This window comes from Nyctereutes procyonoides, unplaced genomic scaffold (genome assembly GCF_905146905.1).
Source record: "Nyctereutes procyonoides isolate TBG_1078 unplaced genomic scaffold, NYPRO_anot_genome, whole genome shotgun sequence".
NCBI classification, from domain to species: Eukaryota; Metazoa; Chordata; class Mammalia; order Carnivora; family Canidae; genus Nyctereutes; species Nyctereutes procyonoides.
The window spans coordinates 43,649,152-43,665,973 of NW_026575140.1; the positions used below are offsets into that span (position 1 = coordinate 43,649,152).

A 16,822-nucleotide genomic window follows, 5' to 3' on the forward strand; every position below is an offset into this window, starting at 1 on the left:
CCCAACGATTCCACTCTTGTGCTGCTGAAGCACTCACAGACACTGTTTCCCTCATATGCTTACTGGCACTTAGTGGGGACTCAGTAAATACACGTTAAATGAATGAACTAACAAAGCATAAAAAGACCATAATGGAAAGAATGATTTATGACAAATTAATTGCAAAATGTGCAATTTAGAGAGTTGTAAAGGTTGCTTGCATTCACTACACAATCTTAGGCACTAGTATAAATGCAGGAATGCATCTTTTTTTATTGTGTTCCCTGCCATGTCTGTTAATTTCTTTTATATTTCCTCTTACAGTTGAAAATTTTGCTGATACACAAACTGAAATGGATAGTGTCATGAAGACTGGTAGAACAAAGGAGAGGTGGAAGAGTGTAGCTTTACCAGATGGTGGTAATGAGAGTGAGTCATGGGAAGAAGAAGTGGAAGACCTGGTCACCTGGACCAACACTCTTAATACAAACATTTTAGAAGATTAAGACTGATTCTCCAGGATTTAAAAAATAAACAGCCTCAACCACAGCTCAACTTGTTACAGCAACTTTGGAACTTGGATTCCATTTTTTTCAAGTTGGTCTCATGCTTTCACTTTAAGTACAAATTAGAAATATAAGTACAAATCAGTGAATGTTTCTTTGAATTTTTTGAGCTCTATTTCATTGTTTGAAGATAAGTTAACCAAATTAGGGGTATTCATTGTGGCATTTCAATCACTGGTATTACACCCACAGTTGTTAGGCTATGGGATGCAAGTTTTTGCAGGAGGGGCAGGAAATGAGTCGGAAAGAGGCTAGGATAGGAGGAGAGCACTAAGGAGCTTCAGAGGCTGGACATTAACCAAGGAGAAGAAGGATCTTTACAGTTATCTACATCTGCCTGGTTTAGTGTCATGTTTCCTCCATATTTAAGGGATGAGATGTCATCCATCCACCTCAGTGTTCCTCTTCTGTTTTCTCCCAAGAAAACACATTGTTTCCTCTCTGACCTTATCCCCTCATGTTCTCGTATCTTTATTTTCTCCCTCTCTTTTTTTTTGAATTTTATTTATGATAGTCACAGAGAGAGAGAGAGAGAGAGGCAGAGACAGAAGCAGGCTCCATGCACCGGGAGCCCGACGTGGGATTTGATCCCGGGTCTCCAGGATAGCGCCCTGGGCCAAAGGCAGGCGCCAAACCGCTGCGCCACCCAGGGATCCCCCTCTCCCTCTCTTTTTGCTGCATTGCCTCAATCTGCAACTGTACTCAGGTCTCTCCTATTTTAAAATACGTCTCCACCTTTGACCCTATACTTCCTACTTCCCTCAGTACTATGTTATTCAGGGAAATCTGGCTCGCTTAATTGGTGGAGTATGGGACTCTTGACCTCAGGGTTGTAAGTTTAAGCCCCAAATTGGGTGTACAGAAAAATAAAATCTTTAAAAAACAAAAACAAACGCTATATTATATTTTCTCAGTTACGTTTACTGGCAATAGTCTATCGTTTGCCATCGTTTTTTTTCACTTGCTATTTTTTAATATAAAAATTATATATACTCATTTTAAAAGTTGAGATATAAAAATATACAAAATAGTGGCTTTAAACTTTCCTCTTCAAGCAGAGGCACAAATGTCAACCTCATGAAAGGTCACAATTTGTGGTCCAGCCCATGGTCATGGAGTTGGGTTCTTAGGACACTTTCGGAATTTGCTCTGAAGGAAAATCCCTTAGCACATACAGGCCTTCTTTTTTGTTCACCATCTCACAAAACACATACTCATTCACCACTTCTTTTTTTTTTTTTTTTTAAGATTTTATTTATTCATGAGAGAGAGAGAGAGGCAGGCAGAGACACAGGCAGAGGGAGAAGCAGGCTCCATGCAGAGAGCCTGACATGGGACTCGATCCAGGGTGTCCAGGATCAGGCCCTGGGCCAAAGGTGTTGCTAAACCACTGAGCCACCCGGGCTGCCCTCATTCACCACGTCTTCGTAATCTGTGTCCGTAAAGAGCGGAGTCAGGAATTCATCAGTAAAAAAATATGATCTTGTTCTATCTTGTCTAGCATAAAAGTTTTCCCCAAGTTTGCTGCCAGCTTTAAACCTAAGCATGGTGTGATCATACAGCCCATAGTCATGAAACAAGACACTTTTGCCTGGTTTCAATACCTGGTAAATATTTTGTAAGACAAGGTGCATCTTATCAAGGGTGAACAGCAGAGAGTACAAATATCAACATGACAACATCCATAGATTCTGGGGGCACATGTTCCAGAAGGTCATCTTTGGTTAGATCACACTGGAACACCTTGTGTCTTTCTGAGTCATATAAAGGATTTTGCTTGACATATTCAACTGCTCTTGGAAAAAAATCACAGGCATAAGCAAAGATATTCTGATCTTCCAAAAATGGGAATAAACAGTTCCCAACACCGCAGCCAGCTTCAAGTATAGTCAATTTTTGATCTTCAAATTCTCTACATGATCTGAGATCCTCAAACTCTCGGGTGGTCCAGTGTCTATCTTTGAAGAAGTTAGTACTATTTCTTTTGTAAAAAAGGTCCCAGTTCTTCTGAGCCTCTTTTTCCAGTTTTTGCTGCTTAAAATCGGACACCAAAGCTTGATCTCTTTTCAATTTCTCCTCTTCTTCAGAGCTGAGAATCCTTGCCTGCAGCCCTTTTCTTTGCAAAGAAGCCATCTCCTCAACTGAGGGCATTACTGTTAACAGTGTTGAAGACTCTCCATCCCCGAATAACCCGAGGGATCCAAGCGGATATTGCAGACATACATAGGCAGAGTTTTTTTTCAGATGCAGTTTCTCAGGATTGTATTAATCCTGATTGGATTTCTCAGGCAGCATTGGGCCCTTTTGCAGGAGAAAGGAGATTCCGTTAGTGGTTTTAGAACAGTTTTTTAAGACGCTGGGTTAGTGGTTCTAGAACAGTTCTTTGACCAAACAGTTCAGACGCTGACTCGACACAAAACCTGGCCCACCACACAAGAGGTCGGTCACAAAGACCAAGACGCAGTCCCTACCTTCAGACGGCTGACGTTCAGCGGCCAGGACTCTCACGCACCGAACCACGAGTCAACTATTAGAAACCGCTCTGGGGGGGATCCCTGGGTGGCGCAGCGGTTTGGCGCCTGCCTTTGGCCCAGGGCGCGATCCTGGAGACCCGGGATCGAATCCCACGTCGGGCTCCCGGTGCATGGAGCCTGCTTCTCCCTCTGCCTGTGTCTCTGCCTCTCTCTCTCTCTGTGACTATCATAAATAAACAAAAATCAAAAAAAGAAAAAAAAAAAAAAGAAACCGCTTTGGTTTTAAAAAAGGACAGGCCCAAGCATTGACTGAGAAACCTTAGGAGAAAACGCTCATCGGTGTTCGGTGCCGCGACAAGGGGCGACTTAACCGTGAGAGCTTCCCGAGGTGGCGACAGGCGGTCAAGTGGGGTCACCGTCGCCCAAGGATCCGAGACTCGCTTTGGGGGAGGGGGGACATTTGGAGCCAAGCCCTGCGGCCTGAGTCTGATCGCACTCCCGGGAAGCTGTCCCACGAACCAGGGGGGGCGTCGCTTTCCAGCGGCTGAGGCTCCGGCTCCTCCGTTAACGCGTGAGGGAGAAGAGGCCGACGACGCGCGGGGCCGGGGTCGTCCGGCTGAGGGCGCTCGGGAGAGACCAGGCCGCCGCGGCCGCCAGCGCGTGTGGAGAGCCGGCCACACTGGCTACCGGGCCCGTGTTGCCCTCGTTCGCCGCGCTCTCCGGCTCACCGTCGTCGGTTCTTACATTCGCCGGGACGGAGACGGCCCCAGCCCTCAGCCCTCAGCCCTCAGCCCTCAGCCCGGCTTGGGGAGCCGCCGCGCGGGGACAAACCCGCCTCAGGTACCTCTCCCTGCGGAACCCTCAGCCATGGCGCCGCCCCCCGCCGCCACTTCCCTCATTTGCCGTCTTTATTTCTTTGGTTCACTTCACATTTGCATTCCAGATGATAAAATCTATCTTCTGCTTATATTCCTTGTTTAAAATTCACTAGGATCACCAGAGACTTCTGTATTGTGAAAACGCAATAGCAGTCTTATCTTACAGGACCCCTAAGCTATAGTCAATATTATTGATCACTTCCGTCTCTCTTTCTTAATGTTTGTTGCTTCACCTTTGAAGAGGCTAGTTTTGATGCCCACCTACCTATACACACACACCTCTTCCCACAAACACCATACAATGTGTAGACATATGAATATGTGTATCCATATAGAGACATAGATGCCTGACCCTGGACCTAGTTGTTAAATAGATCTCGCCCTCATTTCTAAGGAAACGGATTTTGCTTCCTGTGAAAAAGAAAGAAGTTGTTATATGTGTCTGGGCTACCCTGGCTAACTAGATGTTTTCAAGTCTGCCTGTCGTCGTTCAGACAATAAGGCCCTAAGTGATCGTAGTGCCTGACATTTTTATTATCCTCCCCAGCCACAACCACAAAATTCTAGAAGCTATTTCGGATTTCCCCCTCCTTTTGTCAATGCCAAAATACAGTGAAGAGCTTCATGATCCCATCCAACTTGATAACAATTAGAGTTATTTTTATACCCAATAAAAAGTGCCATTGTGAATGGCCCATCCCATAACTCAGTGAAATTATAGAATGTAGTCAAAAGATGCATTTTGCTGATAGTCATACTGATGGAGGCTGGGCCTCTGACCCTTGTCTCATGGTTTTATAGGAGGACAAACATGTAGATTGTCAACAGATATATAGCAATCACCAAGAAATTAAACCCAAAAGGACCATGACAGTCAACTAAAAATATTTCCTTGAGATCAGCTTCATATATTGTATTTTATTCTTTCCATTTAATCCTTTTCTTTCAGGACAAAAAAGTTTGTTGCTTTCTTTTCCTGCAACCAGAAGACCTGAGGGTAAAAGTGGGTGAGGGGTGAAGGAGGGGTAGGGAACAAATTTTTGAAATAGAGACATTCATCAGCAGAACAGGATAGTTTGTTTACTTAGCTTTACTATACCTCTGGCCATTCATTCTGGGTCCTCAATAGGAATTTCCCTTCCACCTCTGACCCTTGGTAAAAGGCTCTTTGGGGTTCCAGCTCAATGCTTTTCTCTACATATTTTTCTTGGAAAATGTTGCCACTGTCAGAGTTTTACCTCCCACACATATTGTCATCCTTGGACCTTTTATCTCCCTGCCTTAAAAAGCATCTTCACTTCCATGTCCCCCATGCATCTGAAACTCAACATGCCTGGTTTATTTATTTTATTATTATTTTTTTTATGAGCGGGCCGCAGCTGCCCTGGGACCATGAACCAGCTGCCTGCCGCCCAGGGCACATGGTCCGCCCAACATGCCTGGTTTAAACTCATTTCTCCGCTTCCACCTTCTGCCTGTGTGTTTCTTTTTCAGTTGATGAAATGATCACAAGATAAAAACTTGGGGATTGCTATAGACTTCTCTCCTTCACTTATGACCAGTTGATCACCAGAAGGTCTTATGGTCTTATGACCAGAAGACTTGCAATATTACCTTTTAGATGTCTCAAATCCATCTTCTCATTCCTGTTCATACCATTACTTTGTATTATGAAGCCCTTTTAATCAACAGATGGGATTATGCTTTTCTTTAATGATATCATTCACTTTCCTAAAATTCTTCAGAGAATCTCTGCCTAATAGATAATGTCCAGGTCATCATGCCCTTCATGTCAGCCCTCACTCACACTCTCCAACCGCATCCACCACAACTTCCCACATTGTGTCTAATGTTAACCAAACTCCGTTTACCTCTCCACATGTTACCTTGGCCTTTGCCACTTTCTCTGTCTGGAATGCCTTTTCCCTTCCTCACTTGGCAAACTCCTATTCATCTCCTAAAACTCTATTCATGATTTCCACAAAACCTTCTCTGTGTGCCACAGACTCACCCCAGGGTGAGCTAAGTCTCAGCCTCTCTCTCTCTCTTCCTCTCTCTTCATATGTGTATATGTATATGCAGTTATATTATATTGAAATTTTCTGTTTGCCCATCAGACTCTTCCACAAAACCTTAAAAGTTTTAATCCAATCAGACTACATCTTAGAGATATTTCATAATGTAGGACTCACATACCAACAGTTCCTACAATTTCTCCACCTTATACAAATGTTCCTGTAATACATAGTCATAGAAGATATATGGAAGGAGAACTTTCAAAAACCAGGAAATGTGAAGAATTCACCTGGAAATAAGTAGAATGCTCCATGCTCTGCCCATTTTAATCAGTTATAGGTGAACATTGGAAAATCCATGCATTTTCTACAGAAAAATGGCAGAGAAGTCAGTACTGAATGTAGTAAATTGGCTTTCTTCTTCAGGAAAAACTATACCAGGCTTCTTTGTTATCTTGGGTGATACCATACTACCAGTGGACTAATCGGAAATCCTTTCACCTAGAGATATAATGTCCAGCATTAGAACTCCTGGTTCTTATGTTGCTATTTATGTACATAATTAAAATTCTGAATTAAAAAACGCTCCTGTATTACTGTCATAGAATCTGCTGTTAAAAAATAAACTTGAAAAATTTGCACATCGATTCAAAATTAATAAAAAGGGAAGCTTTTATTAACAAGCAGGAATATCTTGAAAGAGTTGATTCTGGAAGAAGATGCTAGCTTTTTAAAAACAGGCTTAGTGAGGTATGATTGACATACAGTAAATTGAAACATTTAAAGGGTACAATTTGGTAAGTTCTGACACTCATGTAATTATCACTAATATTAAGAATGTGAACCAATCTGCCACTCCTCAAAGTTTTCTTATACCTCTTTGTGGCACTTCCTGCCTTCACTTCTCATTCCCAGGCAATCACTGATATGCTCTCTGTCATTATAGATTATTGTGAATTTTTTACATTTTTATGTAAATGGCATCATGCTGTAAATACTTGGTTTTGCCCAGTTTCTTTCACTCAGCATTATTTTGAGACTGATTCATGTTTTGTATATATCATTCATTTATCTTTATTGCCGTGTATTCCACCGTACAAATATACCACAATTTGCTTATCCATTCACCTGTTGATGAGCATTTGAGTTATTTCCAACTTGAGATATTACAAATATAAAAGCTGGTGTGGCAGATCCACCTGCAGATGACTAACAGTGAATCATGCCCTTGTATGATCCCCTCCCCATGAGTATGAATAAAACCTAAGATTTCTTTTTAGCCAATGGAATATGACAAAGGTGATTTGATAGTCACTCCTGTCATTATGTTACATTATCTAAGATTCCATCTTAGCAGACAGAGATTCTTCTGATGGCTTTGAGGACATAAGCTGTCATATTCTAAAAAAGGCTGCATGGCCAGGAACTGCCTGCAACCTCTAGGAGCTGAGAGTGACCTGCGTGACCACCAGCCCCTACGTGACCACCAGCAAAAAAAAAAAAAAAAAGGAGGGGGGGGACCTTGCAGTTGTAGGCAACTGCAAGAAATTGAATCTTTTGAACACCAATAAAAAATGAATTTATAAAAAAACAAAAAGAAAGAAATTGAATCTTTCAGCAACTGTGTGAGTTTGGAAAAGGCCTGACTCCCAGAAAGGAGTGCAGCATGGCCAATGCCTTGACTTCAGCTTTGTGAGATCCTGAGTACCCAGCTAGGCCATGCCTGGACTACAAAATAATAAATGTGTTTTTTTTTTTAATGTGTGTTGTTTTTAAGTTGTTAAATTTGTGGCAATTTATTATGCAACAATGGAAGATTAATATAGATGATATGAGCATTCGTGTATACATCTTTGTATGGACATGTGCTTTATTTCCTCTTGGGCAAATACCTAGAATTGAAATGACTGGATCATATGGTGCATAAATTTTTTTTTAAGATTTTATTTATTTATTCATGAGAGACACACAGAGAGAGAGGCAGAGACACAGGCAGAGAGTGAAGCAGGGTCCATGCAGGGAGCCCAACGTGGGACTCGATCCCATCTGGGGTCTCCAGGATCAGTCTCTGGGCTGAAGATGGTGCTAAACTGCTGAGCCACCAGGGCTGCCCCAGGTGCATAAGTTTTTAAGAGGTTGCCAAACTGTTTTCCAAAGGAATTTTATAATTTTACATTCCCACCAGTGGTGTATGAGAATTCCAGTTCCTTTACATTCTGGCCAACACTTGGTATGATCAGTCTTTAAAGTGTTGGTCATTCTAAAGGATGTGTAGTGGTATCTCACTTTAATTTTCAGTTCCCTGAAGCCTATGATGATGAGCATATTATCATGTGCTTATTTGTCATCCTTCTGTCTTTTCTGATGAAATATCTGTTCAAATCTCTTGTCCATTTGTTATTGGGCTGGTTGTTTTTGTATTATTAAGTTTTGAGTTTTTTTCTGTACTCTGGATATAAATCCTTTATCAGATAAATGACCTACAGATACAAAATTTGCAAACTAGCAACTAGTCTGCCACTTTTCATTGTCTTAACAGTGTTTGCAAAAAATAGAAGTTTTTAATTTTGATAAAATCCAACTTATCAATTGTTTTTCTTGTATAGATTGTGGTTTTGGTGCTATATCTGAGAAATTCTTGCCTGATCCAAGATTAAAAATTTTTCTTCTATTGTTTCTTGTAGAAATTTCACAATTTTATATTATCTATGTCTATGATACATTTTGAGTTAATGTTTGTATATGGTAAAATGTAAAAGGAACAGATCAAAGTTTGTGTGTGTTTCTCTTTCAGCATCCCTCCTTCCTTCCTTCTTTCCTTTCTCTGTTCCTTCCTTCCTCCATTCTTCCTTTCTTTTTCCTCCATCCATTCCTCCCTTTCTTGTTCCCTACCCTTCTTCCTTTCTCCCTCCCCTTCTTCCTTCCTCCCTCCCCTTCCTGCCTTCATGTCTTTCCATATGGATATTTAATTGTTCCAGCAGCATTTGTTGAAAAGACTATCCTTCCTCCAGTGAATAATCTTACTCCCTTTGTCAAAAATCAGTGATCATATATGTATGGATCTATTTCTTGGCTCTCTGTTTTGCTGATCTGTGTATCTTTACACCAATATCATATTGTCTTGACTACTAGAGCTTTATTATATCTTAAGATAATGTTAGCTTTCTAGTTTTGTTATTCTTTTTCAATTGTTTTTACTCTTCTAGGTCCCTTACATTTTCATATGAATTTTGGAATCAGCCCATCAATTTCTACAAAAAAATTGTGTGGAGATTTTGATTGGGATTGCATTGAATCTATGGTTCACTTTGAAGAGAAGTAATGTCTTAACTATATTAAATCTTCCCACACATGAATTCTTTATTTATTTGGGCCTTCTTTAATATCTTTTAGCAATACTTCATAATTTTGAATATCATGTGTTGAATATCTTTTGCCAGGTTTTTCTTTAAGTATTTAATAATTTTAGTGCTATTGTATATACTATTACTTTTTTTAAAAGATTTTATTTTATTTTATCCATGAGACAGAGAGAGGCAGAGGGAGAAGCAGCTTCCTCACAGGGAGCCCGATGTGAGACCCCATCCCTGGACTCGGATCATGCCCTGAGTCAAAGGCAGACAGACGCTCAACCACTGAGTCACCAAGGCGTCCCAATAGCATTATTTTTTAATGTTCAGTTGTTCTTTGCTGGAATATTGAAATACAACTGATTTCTGCACATCAATCATATATCTTGATACATAGTTAATCTCATTTATTACTTCTAGGAGCTATTTTGTAGATTCCCTCAGATTTTCTGCATAGAAATCTGCTATTTTCAAATGAAAACAGTTTTGCTTCCTCCTTTTTAATCTAGATGTTACTTCTTTTTCTTGCTTAGTGTGCTGGTTCAGAACTCCCATTACAATACTGAAAGGAAGTGGTATAAGTGGACACCCTTTTTTTCTTATTCCTGAACATAGGAGGAAAGCAATCAGTCTTGTCAGTAAGTATAATGTTAGCTTATATTTTTCAAAGATACCCCTTACCCAGCTAAATTCCTGCCATTCCCAATTTGCTATGAGTTTTTCATCAGAAATAGAAGTTAGATTTTATCAGATGCTTTTTCTGTGTCTATTGAAATAAGCATATGATTTTTCTGCCTTTATTTATTAATATGGTAAATTATTTTTATCGTATTACATTGACTTATTTACTTTTAAAATTAAATCAACTTTGCATTCCTAGGACAAAACCAACTTGTTCATGGTATATTATCCTTTTATATGTTGTTAATTAGATTCATTAATATTTTGTTTAGAATTTTGACATCCATGTTCATGAAGGAAATCAGCTATAGTTTTCTTCTAGTGTTTTTATCTAGATTTGGTATCAGAATAGTGGTAGCCTTATAGAATGAATTGGGAAAAATCTCCTCTTTATAATTTTCTGGAAGAATTTTTGTAGAATTGGTATTATTACCTCTTTACATGTTTGGTAGAATTTACCAGTGTAACCATTTGGGCCTAGAGTTTCCTTTGCAGGATGGCATTAAATTACACTTTTCCATATTTTAAATGCCTTTATGGTTTTTAGCTTATCTATTTCTTCTTTAGTGATCTGTGGCAATTTACATCTCTAAAAAAATTTATTTATTTATTTATTTATTTATTTATTTATTTATTTGAGAGACAGAGTGAGAAAGAGATAGAGCACATGAGCAGGGGAAGAGGGAGAAGAAGGCGGCTCTCTGCTGAGCAGGGAGCCCCATGCAGGGCTTGATCCCAGGACCCTGGGATCATGACCTGACGTGAAGGAAGATGCTTAACTGACTGAGCCACCCAGATGCCCCTAGTTTACATCTTTCAAGTAATTTGTTCACTTTGTTTAAGTGGTCTAATTTTTTGGCATAAAGTAATTAATAATTTCTTTATTATCCTTTTAATATCTATAAATTCTGTAGTTATACCACCTATATATTCTCTTGCTTTTCCTGATGAGTCTGGCTAGACGTTTATCAATTTTATTGGTTTCAAAGAATGGGCTTTTAGGTTGATTTATGTTCTTTGTTGTTTTTTGTTTCCTATTTTACTGATTTCTACCATAATATTTATCGGTTTGTGTCTTTTGCCTACTTTGGGTTTAATTTACCTTCTTTCTCCCTTAATTTGTTAAAATGCAAGCTAAAGTCACAGCTTTGAGACTTTTCTTCTTTTCTAATAAAAGAATTTAGTAGGAATGCCTGGATGGTTCAGTGGTTTAGCACTTGCCTTCAGCTCAGGGCGTGATCCTGGAGTCTGGGGATACAGTCCCACATGGAGCTACCCACAGGGAGCCTGCTTCTCCCTCTGCCTGTGTCTCTGCCTCTCCATGTCATAACTAACTAACTTAAAAAAAAAAAAAAAGAATTTAGTACTGCCAGTTTCCTTCAAAATACCACTCAGGCAGATTGCCACTAATTACAATGTGTTATGTTTTCATTTTTATTCAACTTAAAATGCTTCTAATTTCCTTTTTGATTCTTCTTTGATTCACATGTTATCTAATTTCCTTTTGATTCTATATATTTTCACAGTAGTTATCTTTTTTTTTAAAAGCTATTCCAGAGCTTTTCATTTTTTTTCTTAAAGATTTTATTTATTCATGAGAGACACACAGAGAGAGAGAGAGGCAGAGACAGGCAGAGGGAGTAGCAGGCTCCATGCTGGGAGCCCGATGTGGGACTCGATCCTGGGTCTCCAGGATCAAGCCTTGGGCTGAAGGCGGTGCTAAACCACTGAGCCACCCAGACTGCCCAGTAGTTATCTTTCTATTGTCGATTTCTACTATAGTTCCATGTGGAAAGAGAATATGCTATGTATGATTTTAATTCTTTTAAACTTATTGATACATGTTTAATGGTTCATAGTATAATCTAGCCAAGCAAATATTCCATATACATTTGAAAAACATGTATATTCTGCTACTGTTGAATGGGTAGTTCTATTAATGTCAATTAGGTCAAGCTGGTTGATTGTATTATTCAAGTTTTCTGTATCTTCACTGGTTTTCTGTCTGCCTGTTCTATCAATTATTGAGAGAGATGTGTTGACCTCTTTGAAACTGTAGGTTAACCTATTTCTCCCATCATTTCAGTCAGTTTTTGCTTCATGTATTTTGAATCTTTGTTGTTAGGTTTGAAAACATTTAAAGTTATTGAATCTTCTTGATGAATGGGCGTATTTGTCATTATAAGATGACCTTCTTTACTTTGAAATCTACTTTGTCTGATTATCATATAGACAAGCTAGTTTTCTTTTGATTAATATTAACATGGTATATCTTTTTCTATTCTTTTGCTTTTTTAAAAAAATATTTTATTTGTTTGACAGAGAGAGTGAGAGAGCACAAATAGGGGGAGCTGCAAAAGGAGAGGGAGAAGCAGGCTCCCTGCTCAGCAGGGAGCCCAAAGTGGGGCTCTATCCCAGGACCCTGGGATCATGCCCTGAGCCATAGGCAGCCACTTAACTGAGGCATCCAGGTACCCCTATTATTTTAACCTATTTTTTTTTACAGTTTTAAGAGCATAGAAATAGTAAATATTTAGTATCTCTTAATTACTGTGACTTTTTGCTCTTTCTCTTTATTCAAAGCAATGAGGACATTTCCTAATATATCAGACCACATTCATTACCCAGCTATAGTTATATTCATATTTTCTATTTTTGGATGTAAACAGGAAAAATATACTAAAAATACATAAAATCCAAAATGGAAGTGTTTTCTTTATTTTTTAAAGATCTTATTTATTTATTCATGAGAGACAGTGGCAGAGACACAGGCAGAAGGAGAAGCAGGCCCCATGCAGGGAGCCCAGTGTGGGACTCGATCCTGGGTCTCTAGGATTATGCCCTGGGCAGAAGGCTGCGCTAAACCGCTGAGCCACCCAGGCTGCCCAGAAGTGTTTTCTTTAAACAAACAAAGAAAAAAGCCTGAATCAGTCATATGCTTACTAGCCATGTAACTTTGGGCCAATTACTTAACCTTCCTGCATCTTGGTTTCCTAATCAGTCAAGGATGGATAATAATGACATCTAGGTTCCTAGAGTTGTTGAGAAGACCTAATACATCAGTACATTAATATTTGTTAAGCACTTAGAACAGTGCCTAACCCATAATGGTGCCATATATATGTTGGATAAAATAAAAAACACGTTTTACTTCCTCCCAATAATAATTCTAATGAAGTGTGAAAGAAATTCATTTTCAGAAAGCCTAATACATCTGCAGTTTTATGAAATGCCCAGGTGATTTTGGTGGAAATTATCAGTGGTTCTTTACACCAGTGAGAATAGCTACAATTAACAAGACAGAAAACAACAAATGTTTGTAAGGATGCAGAGAAAGGGGAACCCTCTTGCACTGTTGGTGGGAATGCAAGCAGGTGCAGCCAATCTGGAAAACAGTGTGGAGGTTCCTCAAGAAGTTAAAAATAGAGCTACCCTGCGACCCAGCAATTGCACTACTGGGTATTTACCCCAAAGATACTGATGTAGTGAAACACTGGGACACCTCTACCCCAGTGTTCATAGCAACAATGTCCATAACAGCCAAACTGTGGAAGGAGCTGAAATATCCTTTGACAGATGAATGGATAAAGAAGATGTGGAGTATTACTCAGCCATCAGAAAGGATGAATACCTACCATTTACTTCAATGTGGTTGGATCTGGAAGGTATTTTTTTTTTTTGATCAGGTCTTTATTTAAAATTAGCTGTCCAAAATGATTGACTTTTATAGAATAAACAAATATAAGTTTTTAGGCAGCAGGCTTCTTCTCTTCCATGGTAGGTTTCTTTTCGGCAGGTTTCTTGTCAGCTGCTGGTTTGTTGGTAGCTGCAGCCTTTTTTTCCTACCAAAGGTTTCTTTGGCTTTTTCACACCAACAGCCTTCTTTCCTTTCTTCCCTTCCATGGGCTTCTTGCCTGGAACCCCCTTCTCATCTGATTTGGCTTCTAAGGCTGCTGCCATCTTATCCATCCAGAGTTTGTGATTCTTGGCCTGGCGAAGAATGGTGTTCCGGCGCATGGTCTTTGCATACGGGTTTAGCTTCAACATGATTCTTAGGTTCTTCAGTGGATTCTTCTTCAGGACTCTACGATGAATCTTCTTGCATGGTGCTCGGAGGGCCCTTTGGATCTCTGGGCTTTTCAAGATTCTGCTAAGGTCTGTATTAAGCATCTTATGCATGGGAAGGTTGTAGTTACTCTTCAGGGAGGCAGCCTTATGCCAAGTGCCATACAGACCATCTAACTTGCGGAAAGCACTTTCAGTCCAAATGCAGAAACGTCCCACATGCCCACCAGGAGCAAGTTTCAGAATGTTCAGTTTGCTTACATTAAGTAAAGTAATTCCAGGGATGTTTCTGAAGGCCTTGATGATACTATTGTCTTCATTGTAGATGATGCAGGGTCCCCTGCTCTAGATACAACGACGGTTTCTCATTTTGCCTTTGCCAGCTCTCATTCGCTGAGAGGCACAGACTTTTTGATATCATTCTAGGCTTTAAGTTTCTTAAGAAGCAAAACTGCCTCCTTGGTCTTCTTGTAGCCTTCAACTTTATCTTCAACCACTGAAGGAAGTTCAGGAACTTCCTTAATACAATGACCTTTAGACATGACCAGTGCTGGTAAGGCTGAGGCAGCCAGGGCAGAGCAGATGGCATATCGTTTTTGTGTTGTGTTCACTCTGCGGTGCCAATGGTGCCAGGTTTTGGTTGGTGCAAACATGCGGCCTCCACAACACATATTTCCAAAAGCACCCTGGCCAGAATGGTGAGTCCCACCACCTCGAACTCTGGGAATTCAAGCCACGGCTCTGCCAGTACCCCAAGACTCAGCACTGGTTTGATGACCTGCTAATTCACTGACAGCATATGGCTATCTGTTGTTTTTGTGCAAGTTGGTGTGAACAAAATTCACGATATCAGGTTGAATGGGAGCTTTAAACACAGCAGGCAAGGTAACATTTTTGCCAGATGATTTCCCCTTTTCGGAGTACACAGATATCAACGGACGAGCACACGCCATCACGGGGAGAGGAGAGGGACGGAACTGGAAGGTATTATGCTGAGTGAAATAAGTCAGTTGGAGAAAGACAATTATCATATGGTCTCACTCATATGTGGAATATAAGAAATAGTGCAAGGGACCATAGGGAAGGAGGGAAACTGAGTGATGAAAAATTGGAGAGGAAGACAAACCAGAGAGATTCCTAACTCAGAGGACCAAAGAGTTGCATAAGGGGAGGTGGGGGGGGGGAATGGGGTAACTGAGTGACAGGCATTAAGGAAGCACATGATGAGATGAGTACTGGGTGTTTATACTATATATTGGCAAATTGAATTTAAATATTTTTAAAAAGAAATTATCAGTGGCTGACACTTTGTGACACAATATAATCCCAATATTTATTTCAAATATTATTAACATGGCACAGGTGGTGCCAATTGGTGGTGAGAGTGACACTTTACAATGAAGTCCCATGACTGAGTGCATAGCCTAAATGGGAGAGAGATGTCAAGTCTAAATTTGAGGTCCTGTGTGAACATGAGTCCCAGCCTCCTTGTGATAAGCCCAGGTGCTTTCAGAGAAGGCAGGAGAAAAGGAGCAGGAAATTCCATTTTTTTGGAAAATGTCCTATAATGTTTAGATTTATGTCACTAGAACCTTATAGTTAGGTTTTCAAATTGTGCTTTTTGGTTCAGATGCCTCTTTCCCTCCAGATGGCGCCAGTTAGCTGCCATATTCTATACTCTAGTCCAGGTGCACTGACGTCCACTGGAACCCAGGCACTCTTATGCTTTTAAAAACTTGCATGGCACATGAACATTTTATAAGAGAAGGAATCTTTTGCTTTCCTTTCCCAGGTAGATGTTTGCTCTGGAAAAGGTTTGTTCTGGGAAAGGTTTACTTAGAGGAAAATAACCTAGAGCTTACATATTATGCACATTGATGAAATCATAGAACCAACCTCCTAGAGAAATTTGTCAGTCCTCACCACTGCCTTTGGGCAGGACCACACAGACATCATCCTCTTGTAGATGAGAATGAGTACAAAGAGAGAACAGTAAAGCTCGGGTTTTTGTTTAATGAATTCCAGACATCGTGCATCCACTGGGAGCTGCTTTGCCTCCTACCTGAGGTAAGGAGGAAGGTCTCTAGGGGCTGGCAGAAAGCCAAAAGGCTCCAGGCCTGTCCTCCACCTACAGAGGCTTTTGGCCTTCTGGCTTCTCGCCTACGGCCATGGTTGTTCCTAAAGAGTAAATGACAAGCATTGTTGGGTGGGGTGGGGGACCACAGGAGACCCCATCCTGTGCATATCTGTTTATTTGTTTATTAACAAAGGATATAAGGAGACTCAGAATTTAATTATCTTTTTTGTTTTGTTTTGTTTTGTTTCTGGAGTCCCAGAATTAAATTTAAGCCACTGCCTCCAGAGAGTGAGATCTAAATCTTACCCAAATATTCAATCCCAGAAGGAATATTCAATATTCACCTTCCAAGAGGGAGTTCTTTTTAGCTAATCTGATTCCCAGATGCAAAAGCATAAGCCCACTTGATTTGAGGTTTTCATCATAAAAGATGGAGAACAGCTGGCTTTCATTTTCTCAACAGTATCCCTTAATAGATCTGAAGGCTAGTTTTAAGTGTTCCATACTCTCCTATCAGTACTAACCAACCCCAGCCTTTTTTGCTTTTTGTCATGCATGGCCTGATTGTCCAAACCCTCTTTCTGACTCTTCATCTCACTTTTAAGTCCTAGAGACCAGACTAGACTTGAAATGAAAAATGATCATTCTAACAACCAAGGATAATTATATTTGCAAGTTGAATTCTGTTTCAGCAATATAATTGTGATATCCAATCTGATCTCCGGGGGCTTTTTATG

The 16,822-nt window shown here is 40.1% G+C and overlaps 1 protein-coding gene and 1 pseudogene across 1 annotated transcript; both read right to left on the bottom strand.

Moving 5' to 3' along the window:
* Positions 1-2,102: 2,102 nt before the first annotated feature.
* On the bottom strand, positions 2,103-2,678 carry LOC129497588 (tRNA N(3)-methylcytidine methyltransferase METTL6-like). The gene has a single exon (XM_055306555.1). It carries the CDS (start codon positions 2,676-2,678, stop codon positions 2,184-2,186), a length of 495 nt encoding a protein of 164 aa, XP_055162530.1. The 3' UTR covers positions 2,103-2,183.
* Positions 2,679-13,677: 10,999 nt separating this feature from the next.
* On the bottom strand, positions 13,678-14,970 carry LOC129497487 (60S ribosomal protein L4-like; annotated as a pseudogene).
* Positions 14,971-16,822: the final 1,852 nt, after the last annotated feature.

Excerpts from the sequence above, each read along its gene's own strand:
- LOC129497588 (XM_055306555.1), bottom strand. The coding sequence starts at position 2,678 with ATGGCTTCTTTGCAAAGAAAAGGGCTGCAGGCAAGGATTCTCAGCTCT.